Below are 18,338 nucleotides of genomic sequence, written 5' to 3' on the forward strand. Positions count from 1 at the left end.
ACTGGAACTTTTAAGTGAAAAATTTATCTATCAAAAATCTTAAAATTTGTATTTTATTCGGCTAAAGTCATACAATATACGATCGAGAGTGAAATCAAGATTGTTGTGCTGTGATTATAGCTTTATATTGTATGGTAAGTCTAAGAAAGTTTCTTACTTTTTTTGCACAGTGTACAGAAGGCAGTTGGTTGGCCAACCTGTGCTCATCCCTCATCTTCATCCAGCTTCCGGCATTGCACCGCACACGCTGCACCACTAGATCACTCCTATATTACCCCCATATTACCATAGATCCAAACCGGTTTGGCATCAGCTCTGGGTCTGGGTCTGGGGCTGTTCCCCGCCTCGTGTAAGTGGTATTAATCAGTTACCGCCGGCAAGTGTGGGAAAACAGCTCGCTTCAAGGCAATTGCCGATAAGTAGCTGACTCGGGGAATTATTGACTTTCCGCCTAGTTTTTTACTACTACTACTAGCCCAGCTAAGAGCCGTTAACACAATACCAGACAATGTCGTAAACCCAAAAAAGAAAAAACAACATAAACAGAAACACATAATAATAATAATAAAAAAAGAAACATACAACGCGAAATGTAAAGAACGCAGGAAAAATACAGAAATTAAAGAAACGTCGACAGAAACGTGCCTCACACCTAATCGGAGTTAATTAAAATAACAATGCCCCCCCCTTGGACAGCTCAAGCTATGAGCTATGAAAAAAACAAAAACAAAACTAAAATGCGAAATATGCAAAAAACCGAAAAATGCCAATAATAATAAGTTAAAAAAAAAAAATAAAACCAATGATTATGACTTTGACCAACGTGACGTAGAAAAAGAAGAATAGATTTAGTCTTATGTACATGGTTTCTGGACTCCGATTCTGGGTCAATTCTATTTATAGGTTTCTAAGGTTTTATAATCTTATAGTTTTGCTTTTTAAAATTCATTAATTTATATTTTATGTTAACTATTTTGTTAAAAAGAAATCAGTTCTTTTCGTACGTGACATATTCTCGGATTGTAAATCAAAGTAAAAGCTTTTAGTTTCATGTGTCTGCCAGGGTATTTGACTCTTCGGACCATTGAACTTAACATCTAGATTTTGTTTCATCTTTTATTGGCCAATTACGAGACGTCGCTTGGTTGTTTCTTTTTATTGGCCAAATCACATCACTGAGTTTCTTTAAGAAGTTCTACTCATTCAATGTGATCATTGATATTATTTTGGCAAATCAAATTCCCATAAATAAGATATATTAATTGCAGACACTAGAAAGAAAAAAAACCTATAATATCATTAGCATTTCCAATTGTTCATTGATTTTCTATATATGCGTCACTTCTCACGAATAAACTATTTTCCACTTACGTAGCCCATTTACAATTTCCATTCAAATTGCACGCAATAATTCTTGGGTTTTTATTAAGCTGACTCAATTGCAGTTCTCTCTATGGGTTATGTATAATATTATATATGATTAGCCAAAGTTATGATTATGAATGATTTGTGAGCGGCTGGCGGGCCGCAACCAACCACGATCTCTCGACTGGCTGGCTAGACCTGTACTCAGCTCTTAACTGCCGTTGTAATTAAAGATCTCTTAGCAGTCATCAGATTGATCAGATCCATAAAGTTGCTTCAAGTCAAATTCAAATTCAAATTTAAAGTTCGAGAAGTTCGCGTGTCTTTGAGAAGGGTTATATACTAGTAGATATATATATATTTGCATAGAAAATGATTAATCACATAGCGATTAATTGCTAGAGACGTCAGCAACGCTGCAGTTGTTAACTGAAAAAAACAAAAACAAAAACAACCAATAAATTTAGCAGCGACTAAACATAAATTACTCTGAAAATGTACGAACGAAAATAGATTTCGGGGGAGGAGGAGGGTCCGGTTAACCCCCGCTTGGCGTTATGATTGGCAGCATAATTACCATATATATATACTCGTATATGTGTGTTTGCCTGACTGCCCATCGACCGCTGCACTTCCTCATTCTGTAATTACACCAATTGCGGCAGTACATCACGTTAAGCGTGACGCCACCTGACCTCAGGGTCAGTGATAATCATATTGGAATGCCAGATCTATGGATATGTCGCCAAAACATAAAGTTCTTGGCAGTGTATAAACCAAGCTTTGTCCATGGAAATTGATAGGGAAAACACGGGGAAAGTGTCTTTTTAGAGATATTTTTAATCATTAGGTTATGACTTGTGATATTTGTCTTAAGATGGGTTAACTTGAATTGGATTTATTGAGCTTTCTTAAAAATGAGTTTGTGACTTGACTTATTCTTGAACTGAAGGTTGGCTTCATTTTATGTGCCAAATTTTAAGTTCTTAAGCCAAAATCTTGAAGAATCTGATACAAATTTTGATAGAGCACTTTTTAGTTTGTAATTTTATTTTAATAATTATCTGCTTTGCTTGTTTTTAGTATAAATAATGTTGGTATTACATAGTTTTGAATGGCTTCCAGCAGAAAGTTAACTCCAAAAAGTACTTCCTAGGCTTACTAAGCCATCAAATCAAGTTTGATATCAAAGTAACATAACTTTAAAAGTTTGTAAACTAATTTTAAAACATTTTGATTTCGATTTGAACTATAATTCCAAAGACTTGCAAGGAAAGGTGACTCAAAAGGGCAGCAAATTACATTCAAAAAAAATATTTTCTATATTTTATAACATTTTTTCTCCTAACTTTCTATAACTTTCAAGTTAACGTGTATAGCAAATCTTGTTTTAAGCTCAAGTTAACTTAACTTGGCCATACAATCGATGCACGGCCACACAATGATTGCGTCACGGCCACTGTTTGTGGTGTTCTAATGTCCGGTGATGAAGGCTCCCATCATAATTAGCATATTTCGCCCAGTGTCTTCTGGCCCGGCTAACACGGTGATCTCTTTGTTATGTCCATGCTGTGGCTTTTGTTGTTGTTGTTATATGTGAGCCACATAATTGCTGGCAACAGAACGTGACGTTTTCGTATGGCGACTTCGTGTCCTCGTTGGTTGTTACCTTGGCAATTAGTTGGTCGAATCTGCCAAGACATAATTACACGATGCAGCCAGCAGCCAGCAGCCAGCATCAGCTTCCTCCTAAAATCTACCGAACTTTCCGCCCCCTTTCCTCTTTCATCTTTGTTTATATTTCGGTGGTATTTACCGTTTTAATTAAGGTACATTATTAACTAAATAAGAACTTTTTGGTTTTACTAAATACACTTTTACGCTTTCTTGTGAAAGTTTTCTACAATTTTCTTTATATTTTTGATTTTATTTTAAATTTAAATTGAAGAAAATATAAGGAAAATGTTTTGACTTTTGGAATGTTTTAGAAATATTTGTATTTTGGGTTAGTTTCTTATAAAAAGTGTCTTAAAATGTTTAGAAATTCTAGAAAAAAATCAAAAGTCAAAGAAAATCATTTAAAAGTAACAAAAAAAAAAATCAAAAATATTTTAAAATTTCTAGAAGATTGTATTTAAATGTTTTAAAATCTTATTTAAATATTATTCCTTAGATGGTAAAGTTTATCTCCTCTTAAATAAGTTTTTAAACTTTCCTAAAAATAAGCAAAATTTAATACAAAAATTCTAGAAAATTGTAGAAAGGTTTTGTGGATTATTCGAAAATTGACAATTTATAATTTACTTTTGACTCTAAAAGCATATAATTTTTCGATCAGTGATATATATTTTTCAAGACTATTATTTGTTTGGCTTTCCGTGTTTGTTAATATTGCGTTTTTGGAAAAGTGGTTTTTTGGCTTTAACCCACCAACCACCCGACCAATGGCTGACTGAAATGCTTTGTTTGGCCGCTGCACATTACGATTGTCAGCCAGTTGTCAGGTGTTGGCAGTGGGTTAGCTGCATTTCATTTTCATTTTCATTTTCATTTCATTTTATTAAATTTAATTTTCGGCTTTGTCTCTCCATTCATGTGTGTGTGTGTGTGTGTATCTGCACTAATTAAATTCATGCTGAAATTTTTCTAATTAAAAGTTTACTAATGAAATTTATGCAGCTGCTGTTGCCAAATGCTGCTGCTGTTGCTGTTGCTGCTGCTGCTGCTGTCTGCGTGGGTGTTTGGTCGAAAGCCCAAAAGTCGCGCTTTCAATTAAAAATCGCCATGAACGGTTGGGATTTTTTTTTTTTTTTTGCAAGGGGAGGTTAGGGGGAGGCTTGATTTTACACACGGACAGCTGGCCAGTTTGATGTGCTCGAATTAGATTTGTATTAAATTGCATTTTTGTGGTTATTATTTATTTCATTGCAGCATTCGCAGCACTTTTCCTACCCCTTTTTTTTATTTCTTTTGATTTATATTTGTTTTTTTTTTTTGTATTTATTTTCGCGTATTTGCGTAAACAACTGCGTGGGCAAGTTAATGCAATCAAATGTGGCATAATTAAAAACTAATATGGGAAAGGCGGGCTGGTGGAGGGAGAGAGAGAGAGAAATCCTAGAGGGCTGTGCGGTTTGAATATCAACTGCGTGTAAATAAACAAGCAGACTCTGATTTAGTTGACTATACTAAGGTTACTAACCGGTTGTCATTCGTTTTCAGGTTGTTCGAATATATCAAAGCGAAATAGTGAGATTATTTAGCTAATCGAATATCAAAGATGCGTCGCAGGAAGCATGCCAAAAGTGATTATAAGAAATCAGCGAAGAAAGCTAAACTGGAAGTCCCTAGACCGAGAAATATGGTGTGTGTTGTAAATGTGGAACGTCTAGATCTATCAAATTTACAACTGCAAACAGATCGACCACGTATGTTTGTGATTGACAATGCTAACAATATGGAAATCTTAGAAGCTCCATTAAATGAAAATGTTAACAACTTGGAGCCTCAGGTAGATCCATTAAACTTGGAACCCATTGGCATTGTTCTAGAAGATCCATCAGATTTGTTACGAACTGGAAATGCTAGCAGTGTGGGAAACCAAGAGGCTTGTTCCCCTGGAAATGCTAATAATTTGGAGATCCAAGAAGCGCTTTCAACTGGTAATGATAACAATTTGGATATCCAAGAAGCTCCTTCAACTGGTAATGCTAACAATTTGGCAAACCAAGAGGAGAGTATAGAAGTGAAAGTAGAACCATTAAACCAAGAACCAAATGGGAATGCTAAAAGCTTGGAGCCTCTTGCAGATTTATCAGGTTTGTTACCAACTGAAAATGCTAACAATCCGATCGAAGAACCATCTAATCCAGAACCAAATGAAAGTGCTAACCCATCAAATGGAAATCCCCAGAACTTAGAATATCAAGACGAACCAATTGAAAATAATATTAACATAAAACAAGAAGATGATTCATCTAACCCAGAACCAATAGATAATGCTAATAACAACTTGGAGAACCAAGAAGATCCATCCAATCCGGAACCAAATGAAAATATTAATAATGTCGATAAATCGAATGGAAATTCGAATAACTTAAATTCTCAACTAGATCCCAATTGGGAATTAGAACCCGAAGAAGTTCCAGCTATGGGTAATATAAACATCTTTGAATCTCTAGAGGATCCCTCCAGCTGGGTTGAAATTCAAGAAAATGACGACGAATCCAACTCGGAGCTCAATGAAGAGGACAACACTGAAGACATTCCAACCAATTCAGAACCAACTGATAATGGTAAGTAAGAGTCATAACTTAGAACTTGGACGTAGATCTATGCAATCCTAATGCAAATGCAGCCGTAGAAGATGGGTCCAATGTCCAGCAACAAGGTTTGATTCAAAGATACAAAATGCTATTGGGCGTGGCATTTTATTTACTATTACGCAATTTACCAGGATTGAGATATGCGGCAGGAATGAAACGTTAGACGAAACGGAATATGATGATTGCTGATTTTTTTTATATTGTTTTCCGAGTTTTTTTTCTTGAACTTTCCGCGATTTGGCTTTATAAATATTTCAGGATAACACAATTTATGGTAGGATTGATATATACTAATGCTGGCATTATGTTAGATTTTTGATAATTTTCTTTTAAATTAGATTTAACTGCACTAGCAAGACGACTTAATATTATTTATTTATTGTCAGGAAAATAATATTAACATGCAGTTTGAATTCAAAATAACTAAGTAACAAAATTTATGGTATGTTTTACTAAGAAATATGTGCTAATGTCTAATATTTTAACTTTGTTTTAATTTTCCTTTAAATTTGATTTCACTGAACGTGAAAGGACTGAAAGAACTGCAGTTTGAATTTACACTTTTTTGAACATTTTTTCCCAAAATAACAAAACTCATGGTAAGTTCTAATAAGATTTATGTACAAATGGTTGATATGTTTTAAATTTGTTTTAATTTTCTTTAAATTAGATTTCACTGAACGTGAAAGAGCTGAACGAAGACTTTATGATGACGAATTTACATTCTTTGATAGAAAACGAAACATGAAACATGAAACATAAACTTGAAACATGAAAGCAGCTTGAAATTGTATTCCTAATACAAGAAGATAACATAATTTATGGTAAGTTTTAATAAGGTTTATATATTAATGATTGAATTTTTGTTAATTTTCTGTTAAATAAGATTTAACTGGAAGAGAAAGCACTGAAAAAGATGTCTTAATTGATGAGGGAAACATAATTTTTGAAAAAAAAAACATTAATTTACAACATGAATTAGGAAATCTTTAAAATTGTTTACCCTAAAATAACAAGATAACAAAAAACTAATGGTATGTTTTAAAAATATGCCTTAAACTGGCTTAAATTTATCTTAAAATTAGATTTATCTAGAAGAAAAAGAACTGCAAGACGACGACCTCTAACTAATGACTAGTTTATATTCTTTGATAGAAAAAGAAACACGAATTTTCCGTTGAAATTTACTTAAATTTTCCCTAAAATAACAAAACGTTTTGGTAAGTTTTAAAAATATGTTTTTACTTGTTTGTTTTAATTTTCCTTAAAATTAGATTTAATTGGAAGAAAAAGAATCGCAAGATAACTTAATGAGAGATTTGCAAAAGAACAAAACATTGAACTTTTAGTTTGAACTTAAAAACTTTAAAATTGAATATTCTTTAAAATTAAATGTTAATCGTTACACTACAAAATGTGTTAACAAAATTGATTTATTTATGGTTTGGTTTTTATAAAGATCAACTCTTAGGTTGATAATCAGTACTAAGTTTATATTAAAGTAATAGAAATAGTAACTTTAACTAAGAACTTCGGGCAGTGCTTATAATTAGTAGTTAATATCAAGTGATTTGGCCAAGGACAAGGACATAGAAACTTGCTGAGCTTCTGACAAGTGCGGATTGTCCTTCTTCAAGACAGGAATATTAAGTAATTACATGTATGCCACACATGCGGGGGGCAACTCAATTACGGAAGCGTTTTGTGCCATGTGGCGCCGCCAAGAATTTCATTTGGCTGGCAAGTCACGTGATGTGCAACAGCAGCAGCAGCAGCAGCGGGAGCAGCAGCGTCAGTGGCAACCCGCTTGTAGTTTACGTTGCGTTACGGTAAAAGGATCTGAGAGTTTTTTTTGAAGAAGGAGGAAAGAGGAGGAGATTAGGGAGTCAGGGGTCAAAACGCTGAACCGACACAATGATAAACTGCGTGCCGCAATATGAGGCACCATAGCACCGCAGAACTTTTGGCCAAGAGCGTAGGAGACCGGCCTGCCGCTAATTTATGTCGTCCCTTCCTCCCCCTGCCAGTCAGTGGATGGCTCCTTGGCCCATGGCCAGAGGATGGGCTTGCTCGGCCAGTGTTTAACATGCGCTCGTGTCTCTCCTCCTTTCTATTTTTTTCTTTTTTTTTTTCTTTTCTTTTTTGGTCAACTGGCACATGGCATTCCCAGCGGCACGCTCCAGGGGCATCAATATTCCCGACGCTGGACGCGCATGGCCACCTCCGGAGAGGAAAGGCAGTCGCTGGACCACCAAAGCTCCCAAGACACACAGATCCACTGAAAAGAAAATTTGTTAATTATTTTTTATCAGATAACTAAAAAGGTAACAAAAATCTTAAGAAATCTTTAATTATAAATTTTTATATCATTTGTACAGTTTTTCTATATATTTTTTTTACCAATATTAATAGGCAATTTTTCTTACAGTGTATCGATTCCAATACAATACCGGCTGGCAGAGAGAGAGAGACAAGGAGCCAAGGCTAAAACACAGTCAAAATATTGACACGACTTGCTCTTGGCCGAGCTCTTTGTTGCGCTTTATTGACACTGCCCAAGGACGTGCAACATATCCGTATCCTGTGCACGGTAAGTCCCTGTCCCTGCTGCCATCCCGGCTGTTTTGATTCGGCACTTTGTGCCTTCTGTGTGTCTGCCAACTTGGTTTTAATCTCGTTTCCAAATTGGCCGATTTTAAAGACATTTGCCTTGTGTTTCGAATGGCTTGCATTTTGAAATTCGTTTACTTCCAATAATGCCAAATAATGGCTGAGATTTCCCTTGCCTCGATTTATATATTTGCTGGCTGGATGGCTTGGCTGGCTGGCTGGCTTGGCTGGCTTGGCTGGCTCTGCCTGGTTTTCTTCTTTGGAGGTTTTCCCGAAGTTACGCTCGGTTTCTCACGTATGTGTTGGGGTTTTCTTTTTTTTTTTCCTATTTATATATATATAGAATATATATATATTTTTGAAATATCGCTGGTATTTTGTATTTCAGATTTTCCCTTTATTTATGCTCGTTTTTGTTTTTTATTCTTTTTATTTTTTTTTGGTTTTTCTCTTGCGTTGGCTTTTGTCTTTGCCGCATTCGAAGGAACAAGGAGCGTGTTTGGCTTAGGCGATTTGCATGGCTTCCAAACTTAAGTCTTACGATTGTGGGTGAAAATTCAAAGATAGAATTTGCACAATCATGGCATAACTTAGTGGAAAATGTAAAACACTCGAAGCTTATTTGCTAGCTAAAAGTTAGAGTAACATAAATTAACTTAAAAATACGTAAAAAAACTTATAAATAATTTTGATTAGTTTTATATTTATTTATTTGTATTTAGGTAAGGTAGAAGTAAGTTAGAAAAGAAGAAACTTGCATAGGTTGGCTAGTTAAAGGCAACGCTGCGTATGAGTAATTTTGAAGATAAGACTTATTGAGGCTTCAGTTTTATGGATTTAAAGCATACTAAACTGTACAGTCTGGAACATTTTTGATAAGTAAAATATGTGAAGCAAGTTAGAAAAGAAGAAACTAGTTAAAGGCAACGCTGCGTATGAGTGATTTCGAAGCTAACACTTATTGAGGCTTCAGTTTTATGGATTTTAGGCATACTAAACTATATAGTCTTGAACCTATTTGATAAGTAATGTATATAATTGAAAGGAAACTGACTTTATAGAATCTGTATTATATCCGTATTATATACTTTTTGATCACTTGATAGAAGAAAAACTATAAAAGGGTTACAAGGACTACATAGAATCTGTTCCAATTTCTATATTATAAAGCAGCAACATTTTTTAAGTAAAACAGTATAAGTTTTAGCAATTCCACTAACTTAAACATAACTTTATCATATTAGAGACATTTAAAGAAGAAGAGAAGATGTTAACCTTACCAAAACCAAGGGGAAAGCTGTCCTATAATTCGCCTCCAGATTTTTATTTTCCCTTAAATGTCAAGTGTTTAACTTAAGTCAGTTGACTTGAGCTCATCCTGATTGCATGGCATAAGTAGTGCATGGAGTGGCAAATGTCCTGGCTTGCTTTTTCCATTTTCATTTTGCTGTCCGTCCCCGCACATCATAACGTAATCACTTTACGTTGTCGCGTAATGCCGACAGCAAACACCCATACATTCTTACGGCATTTCCATATGCAATTGGGCGCATTAATTCAATTGAGCTGATGACGATGAGGATGTGAATATCAGGAGATGCCACGAGATGCCAGGAGATGCCAGCCTGATGATGATAATGACCCGGAAAGGAAAAGTCCCGAGCCAAACAGCAACTGGACAATGAACAAATGGCATTAAATAAATAAGCATAATTAATGCAGTCCATCGACAAGTCCTCCAATGTCCTTGAGGTGATCTCTCCCCCTCTCTCTGTCTCTCTTCGTAGATAACTTTGGTGTTGTGTTTGGGCATCCTTTTGCCTAATTTAGCTTAGATGGTAGCAGACTTTATGCGTTGACTGAGCGACAGGAGACATGGCTACAGGACCGCTAAGTGGGCACCCAGATTCCCAGAGACTCTATAAATATGACTGTAAGTCATAAAAATGTATGAGGCGCAGTTGTCGAAGGGCATGAATTTAATGCGGGCCTTGTTGGGTTTGTCTCTGCACTGAGGTCAATAGTTCATGAGAGTTGCAGGAAATATATTTCATAAACTTAATCTAAAGAAAATGTCTATAAAAACTTTGTTTTAAAAGCTTGAAAATTACCAAGAAAATCCGTAAATAGGAAGTAGGTTCCAGATTTATTCATTGACTTTGATTCCAAACTTTTCTCCCTGTGCATGTGGCAAGGACAATCATTACGTGTTGGTGTCGTGAAGCAGCTGGGACATCACCCCGTCCACATATACCCCAGCTCCATTTCCATCTCCATCTTCATCCCCATTGCCATCGCCGTCTTCGTCGTTTTCCTTCGACTTCCTCTAGTCCACATCCCTCAAACCTCATCCCTATAACCTTAGATTCCGTTTTGGGCAAGTGGCCCCATCGCCACGTGGCCACGTGTTTACATGCGCTCCGGCCATAAAGTAACGCCAACAAACGCACTTTACAGCCTCCAAAAGTCCCGGCTAGATGGGGAAATATGGTTGGAATGGTATATGGTAAGGGGATGGGCGTTGGGCGTTGGGTTTGTCATCTCCTCGATGTACCAACTCCTGGCGAAGGTGGCTTTTGCTAAATTTTTAATGAAACGTCGCATAGAAAACGGCAAAAAGTTGAATTTATGACTAGCACATGAACGTACGGACATAAGGTAGCAAACTCGTAATGGGTATGATCAAGGTCTATAAAAATATTCAAAAATTAGTCAAAAGTTCTTAAAAGTTTTTAAACAAATTTAAAAGATAGTTTAATTAAGAAATATTATATTATCTAATATAAGGTATCTTAAGTTCGAGTCTTTTACCAATACCCTACAAACTTGTCTTCTTCTGTCCTGTTGGCCGTGAAACCTTTTTTTCTTTATCCATAGACGAAGCCTCGGGTCACGACCGGATTTTGATTAGCTGCGATTGGTCGCAGTTGTTGACGGCTGCTTGATGCTAAAAAAAAAAACAAGATGGGATTTACTCCTCTTTTTTTTTTATTAGACAGGTGAAGGGGTAAGGAAAAACTAGGAAATTTGGCCTTAAAATGAGTCCTAGCTGAGGCAGGAAGGGGAAGCTTTAAGAAAGGGTTAAAGTTGCTTGAAAGGAGTAACATAAAGAAGTGATTTAATCTTACTTACAAGTTAAAACATAAACCTTAATGCCAATGAATTATAATTAAGTGAAATTACGTAATGATATGTGTTGTTGTTTGGCTGCTGTCGATAATTAACCTTAATTGCTAACGAAACTTTCATCCGCAATCAATTTGAATTGGACGAGCTGAGCTTTAAGGAGTGAAAGTTCTTGACTTGCCGCTGTTAAAAGTCATTTCGATGACAGGTCAGATCAACGGATATCTGACGCCTCCTGTCACAAGTACTTCAAAGTCGAAAAAGTCATTGGATTGATGTTAATATGTTGAGACTTTCAATATGAAACTCTTTCTGTAGTTGGGAGAAACTTTTAATTGCCTGAAATTCATACATGGCGGTTATTATGGGTTTTCTTTTTTCGGTTAAATCTTTAAAAATAGCTTACTTTAAATATTTCAAATATTTACTTATAGAGGTTACTTCGTGCTAAGCTTAGGTTTAGTTTGGATTTTCTTAGTTTAAGAAATTTTTAAAACATAAAAACTTTCTTTGACAGATATATCTGTATAAAATTAAGATAAATTTACTATATTTGTTGAAAAGATATATGGTTTCTTTACGAAACTCTAATTACATCCTATTTATCCCTAGAGATTTCCATCAACTCAAGATTGCTTAGCTGTCCTTAAAAGAGTCGAAATCAGATTTTGTAATCCGACCATATAATTCACTTATCTGTCTTTGCCACAGCCACTACCACACCTACCCTAGATCACCCTCCTCTTCTCTTCTATTCATTGGAATGCTTCATTGTGCCAGTAGATTAAGGCTTTTCCGAAAACACACATACGTACGAGTGTCTGGGAAATCCCCCAAACGATTCAATAATAAATGCCTTTTGCATTGTTTTCCCAAATGTGCCGCAAATTGCGAACATTTTATGCACTTCGAGCTACTCATTAATACTATACATATACATATACATATATATATATATATATATACAGTATAAAGACTATAGTTAGATTTCACATATTGCCAACTTGATTGAATTTGACAGTAAAATATTTTATCCTAAATCATTTGCCATTTCCCTCACAGCTTCTTGGTTTTCCAGGGGAGTGGTGGAGGCCTTCATTTTGAGTGCTTGGCAAATCAATGGGAAATTTGCTTAGCCAATTTCTTAAATGCGTAAACACACACATACATAGACACATAAGAACAGGAAACAACACCCGTATATATTTTGTATATATTAGGCTGGCAGGCATATCGGTCAAAAGACCAACCATTGGTGTCGTCCCAATGTCCTGGCTGTTAAGTGCAGCTCGCAAATAAATCATAAAATATTTAGCCAAAAATTGCATGCAACATTCTGAAGTGTGCGGTGTGTGGCTGTCCAGTGGCCAGTATCCAATGTCCAAGCGACAGCGTCAGCTTCTGGCAATCGGCCAAAAAATCTTCATCTACCACCGATCTTTCGAAGCAATTAAGTGCAACTTCTGGGGGGCTATAAAACGTGGCAAGGCTAGAGCCAGGAATCGCCAGCCGCATCTTTGTGGCAAAATGCAAAATTATCAAGGCGATTGTCGTAAAAACATATCAAAATATGATGACAAACGGTTGCTAGAGGAAAACACAGAAAGAAAATCAGATTTTTGGGGGGAAAAAATATAAACAAGAAAAGTTCAAAAATAAAAAGGGATTTCTTTCTAAAAATTCTAACAAAAGTGAAAGCTTGAAAGTTTAGAAAAATATTTTTAGAAACCGTTAAGTGATAATTTTTCATCTTTTTAAGTATTTTTTTTAGTATTTTTTTATGATTTAGTAGTATTTTTTAGAGGTAAAATAGGAAGAGGGATATTTTTTCCTCATCTTGAAAGGAAAAACTTAAACACTGACCAGATTTTAAGCCATTTTCAAACAGTAAAATATTCATAAAAGAAAATAATATCTTGTAAAAATAAAATTACAAAATTAAAACAGATTTTTCCCCAGTGATAGCCTGAGCATATGATAGTTTTCCGCACCTGAGGATGCCTGCTGTTTGTGCTTATCACTGGACGGCATTCCTTTTGAAAATCTCTGAAGGTGCAAGGGAGTTGATTTAACAGAAGAGTCACCATCGCAACAGGGGCTAGCCCTTCGTCTCCTCCTTTTGCTAGCCCATAGAACAGACTAGTCGTGGGAAAAATGCAATCAGAAGCAGAAAACCGCAAGCGGTTCACCTTAAGAATGCAGCAACTCAATCAAAAAGGGCAGCTGCACAAAAAACGGAGAAACCAAATAGAACTGTAAAAGCCGACAAAACGATAAAACGTAAAAAACAAATTCCTATTAGAGCCTTGCCTTTGCTAACATAAATATTTCTTAATGAAAAGATGAAATTTAGTTTTCCTATTTATCATAAAGAAGTTTTCATTGAAATGGTTTTGCTAGGAAAATAATGAAAAATGTGGAAAAAGAATAAAAACTTTCTCTCTCTCTCTCTCTCTGCCTAATTCCTCACACACTTTCGTTAAAAACTGTGCGGATTTTTAATAAACAAAGTGTATGCGTTTGTCAGCAACAACAACAACAACAACAACAACAGGCCTTCAATGTTGTTGTTTTAATTTGTTGATTGAAAACATTGTGGAACCAAAAAGCGAGGGGAGAGGTGAACAAAAAAAAAAATGGCAAAGTGGCAAAAATGAAACATCTAGAATATCAGGGCAGCCCACCATCAATGCCACATCAATGATGCAACCAGAAACTTCATTTACTATTGGACTCATCATTTTAGCTTCAAAACTAAACAAGAGAACTTAAGTAAAGACTCTTAATGTTTAATCTTAAGCTAAATATTAACCAAAAAATGTTTTTCGTTTAAGAAATTGCTAAAATTTTCTGTTGGAAACATTTTTGATAATTTTTCTTTCATTTTCATTAATTTAATGTAACTCTTTATAAGTTGGTTTATAAATGGCATTATTCCGACTTGTATATAGTAACTGAAAAATCATAGAATGTGTAAATATCTTTAAAAAACAAAACTTAGCTGGCATTTCATAAATTCTGGTGACTAAAATTCACATTTTTAGTCTCAGAAAAACCTTCAAAACTAAGAAAACCTTCGAAACACATATTAGAAACCTATCACAAAAAAGAGAACCTCATTTAACACCATTTTCTTGACCGCAGCTGTTACTGGCTGTCCGAGAGTACGTGCGAGTGTTTGTGAGGGAATGGTCAATACCGACTAATTGCGCTTAACAAGCCAAAAAAGGAGCAGCTCTTGAGCGAAGAACGTAGTGTAAAATGCAGTTGGACAGAAAAAAAAAAAGAAAAAATGGGATCCAAAGGCAGATGAAGAAATGGGAAGAATCGTAGCTCCTGCGGTGGCTGGCTGACGGGCTGGCTGGCTGGAAAAAAAAAAGAAAGAAGAGCGGGTAAGAGGTCAGAGGGTGCTGGAAGCGTGATGGATGATAACATGCTCCTAATGGACTTGACATGCAAATTGTCGTCATCAAGAGTGACCCAAACGAGCGGCGACAACGTCAACCAACTGCGCCTTGCTTCTAAATGGGTTGGGGTGGGGGACGTTTCAACCACGCCCACACGGCCAACGACTTTGGATTTTGATTGTTGATTACCTTGGCTCAACCAGCAGTGGCATCCGCATCTGGATGTGCATCTGCTGCAAGAGAGTAAATTGCATTAGGCAAACAATTGATTCTGGAGGGGGGGAGAGTTCCTGATGGGGGGAAAATCGGTTGGTTAACAAATTTTTAATGCATACATTTAGGGGCAGTCGCTTAGCCACAGTCGTCTCTCGACGGCCACATTGGATTTGGATTGGATTCTCTCTCCCATTGGCTTAACGAAGTTAGCCTTCAGTCCATCATCATCATCATCATCGTCATCGGACTAGCATAATCCCAACGATTGTAACGAAATCTAATTATGATTGCAATGGAGAAGATGGAAAAAGTGAGTACAAGTTTTATTTATTTACTCTCGGAAGAGGAATACATTTTCGCAGTAGTTAAGGAGAAGGAGGTGAAGGAGATTGAATTTCTACAAAACGAGTGTTAACTTTTACTAGTTACTTTTCCATGATAGTAAATTACTAAAAACTAAACATATTTTAAGGTAATTTCAACCTTTTCTATGTCTTTTCTTTCCAGAAATCAGTAGTTACTTTCCTTGATTGAAATGGAAATGTTGTGTAACTTCTAGCCCTAAGTCTAGAACTGATGGACATTGACCCCTGCGAGTGCGTGTTCCTGGAAAAAGCCTTAAATACACCGCCTCAGCGTAACTTCCATTCTTTCAGTCTAGTCCTGTGAACCTCCCGAAAAAACGAAAACGAAAAAAGAAACGCTTTTCACTTCGCTTTGTTCTAATTGAAAACGAAAATGTAATTAGTTCGCCTACAACGCGACATTGTCGGAGGTGGCGCTTCAAACGAAAAACGCACGCAAATGTCGCAAAGTTTGTTTAAAAATTACCAAGGCAGCGAAAAGGAGCCGTGGCAGGCTAAACGTTAGCCCAGAGTCTGTGGCAACAATTAGCAGCTAACGGGAATCGGCAACGAGGCACAGCCAGAGAGCATAGCACATAGCACAGCTTATTAGAAAGACGACTCTGACTCTGACTCTGTGATGACTCCTCCAAGTTCTCTAAGATTCTGGCAAGTATACTTTATGCATATGGCGGGCAAACATTTGCCCCGACTGAGCCGCGGAGCCAACAAAAAAGGCAAAGCGGGCCCAGTTAAGAAGCCACTGGGCCAATATGCCAGACATTTTGCATGGCTTTTCAGTGTGCAGAGAAAAAATTGCTAAGAAACTGGCAAGAGATATTCGGATTTTTGGTAGTGTTTTAGGCTGAAAGAAAGCTTTTCTTCAAGAGAAGAATTTCGTGTTTGGCTGCCTTCAAATTATAAATCTTTCTAAGAAATTTTAACATTTTTTTACAGACTCGAAGACTTAAAATTTCTGAATAATTTTTCCCACTGCATTGGAAGCAATTTTTTGGCATGTGGCACGGATCTGGGCGGATTTGGGTGACCCGGGACCCGGGACCCGACCAAAGAGATAGAAGGGGAACGGGAGCAGCCAGAGCTTAGGTCTTAGCGGAAGCCGAGGACACAAAAGCGGGATCATGTTTAAAGAAGCTTCCAACAAGATACCGAAAAACAATTGCCAAGTGGTAAGTGGCAAGTAGCAAGTAGAATATGCCAGCTCTGTCTGTCGCGCTTTTGACACGGGAGAAGTTTGTGTCAGGCTCGTTTTCCGCCAACCACCCACAAGCAACCCACCCATCCATCCCCACCAATCCCCGAACGGTAAAGTGTGAATTGAAATATCGCTGTTGGTTTTAATCACAATTATAAATGGTAGACGGGGTAATGATGTTTCAGCCAGGGAATGACGAAAATGCCTTTTCCTTCACAAACAACGACAGCAGCTGCCTGGCTCATTAAAAGCAGAACTGGAAGGAACTTGGCGGTTGACTAAATTGACAGAGAACTTGCAATGCACAAACAACAATATATATAAGCGTGTGTATGTGTGTGTGTATATTTTGATTAAGTAATTACAAATTAGTCATTAACTAAAACCAAAAACCATTGAAGTGTCTAAATACAAGAAGTATTTCAGTTTCTTGGAAGTACTTAAAAGGAGTTTTGAGGTCTGTAAGGAGGGTAGAAAGGGTAGATATAATATTAACTAAGGGAAAAGTAGTTTCCTTAAAGAAATATCTTAACCTAACTGTCTTATAAATAACTCCCAAAAATCTGTAAAAATTGCCCAAAATGTTACCTTTTAAACCTTTTGTTGCACCTCCACAGAATGCGACTTCCTTTTTGGGTTCTGGCCATGAAACTAAACGGAACTGAACTGAACTGAACTGAAAATTGTGAACTGTGTGGCAAAGTTGCAGTCGAGCGAGAGGTCAGAGGTCATTCGTTGAGCTTAGGCAATGGAACGCGGCGCTGGCGAGGCAGTCATGTGGCGAGGCCAAGTGACCATAATTGGTCAGCAGGCGGCACAATCGCACATCGCACATCGACTTAGCAGCTTTTACAGGACCAAGAGTTGCCTGAATACCTGAACACTGCAATAGTGGCACATTGTACGCTGCACATAGCCATGTTGCAAGTTGTGAATGCTGCGTATGTTGTGTATGTTGCCTGGCGGATGATTCACATTGAACGAATGCGATGGCAATTAGCTGGAATATCAATTGGCGGAGGGAGTTGGAGCTGCCCTTGGGTATCTACAGCTACAGTGATGGATAAGCAAGTAGCTCTAAGAAACTAGGAGAGTGCATATTAACTTACTATTGAATGTTTTCAGTTATGTATTAAACCTCACAAAGAAGCTACTTCTGCCTATCCTGGTTTCCAAACGAACCCAAGCCAAGCCAATCCAATCCGATCCGATCCCCTATGCTATATCGTCTGATTCCTGAGCATCGGGAGGCCACTTGACTGTGCGCCCATTTTAAGCGGCCACGGTGAACGGGGCCATTGTCGATTGGGGCGTGGCATGTCCTGGTCAACGCCACTAACCACAGAACGCGCCGCTGCGTAAATGTTACAGCAATGAGCGGTTTTACAGTTGAGTGAATTAATCTGCGCTCACACGGCCCACAACCGTTCACAATCGCATAAACATATGCATGTGCGGCATGCAAGCACACAAACCTATAATACACGGTGAGAAATTAGGGGTTTTCATATATTTTAAAAACTTCAATTTCAGTTTGCAGGCCATTCTCTGTACCAGCTATAGGCTTTTTAGTTAAGGAAAAATTCTTAAATTATTTTTGCTAGCTTAATAAATAAGTTTGGTTAGGGACTTGGTATATAAACTATATCTAAAATGAGATGTTCTGATTAATGGGAAATATTTTAGCATATGCAATCCTAAATAATTTTGAAAAAACATCAATTTTCTA

The 18,338-nt window shown here is 36.8% G+C and overlaps 1 protein-coding gene across 5 annotated transcripts; it reads left to right on the forward strand.

The window, feature by feature from the left end:
- Positions 1-54: 54 nt before the first annotated feature.
- Positions 55-7,163, forward strand: LOC108102960 (ras guanine nucleotide exchange factor P-like). 5 transcript variants are annotated; one of them, XM_017208253.2, is made up of 9 exons: positions 55-134; positions 4,588-5,660; positions 5,723-5,964; positions 6,029-6,132; positions 6,222-6,289; positions 6,361-6,514; positions 6,577-6,724; positions 6,776-6,910; positions 6,965-7,163. In XM_017208253.2, the coding sequence occupies exons 2-3, from the start codon at positions 4,646-4,648 to the stop codon at positions 5,851-5,853; spliced, it is 1,146 nt and encodes a 381-aa protein (XP_017063742.1). In that variant the 5' UTR covers positions 55-134; positions 4,588-4,645; the 3' UTR covers positions 5,854-5,964; positions 6,029-6,132; positions 6,222-6,289; positions 6,361-6,514; positions 6,577-6,724; positions 6,776-6,910; positions 6,965-7,163. The 5 variants fall into 5 exon arrangements, with proteins under 5 accessions (XP_017063742.1, XP_017063741.1, XP_017063743.1 ...); XM_017208252.2 differs by lacking the exon at positions 55-134 and having other exon boundaries at positions 4,105-5,660; XM_017208254.2 differs by lacking the exon at positions 55-134 and having other exon boundaries at positions 4,105-5,660; positions 6,786-6,910.
- The last annotated feature ends 11,175 nt before the right edge of the window (positions 7,164-18,338 follow it).

This window comes from Drosophila eugracilis, unplaced genomic scaffold (genome assembly GCF_018153835.1).
Source record: "Drosophila eugracilis isolate 14026-0451.02 unplaced genomic scaffold, ASM1815383v1 contig_124, whole genome shotgun sequence".
In the NCBI taxonomy this organism is placed as follows: domain Eukaryota; kingdom Metazoa; phylum Arthropoda; class Insecta; order Diptera; family Drosophilidae; genus Drosophila; species Drosophila eugracilis.

Bases quoted from the DNA above. Each gene is read 5' to 3' on its own strand.
- LOC108102960 (XM_017208253.2), top strand. From the start codon at position 4,646: ATGCGTCGCAGGAAGCATGCCAAAAGTGATTATAAGAAATCAGCGAAG. The intron at 5,661-5,722 runs GTAAGTAAGAGT...ATGCAAATGCAG, and splicing joins TTCAGAACCAACTGATAATG to CCGTAGAAGATGGGTCCAAT.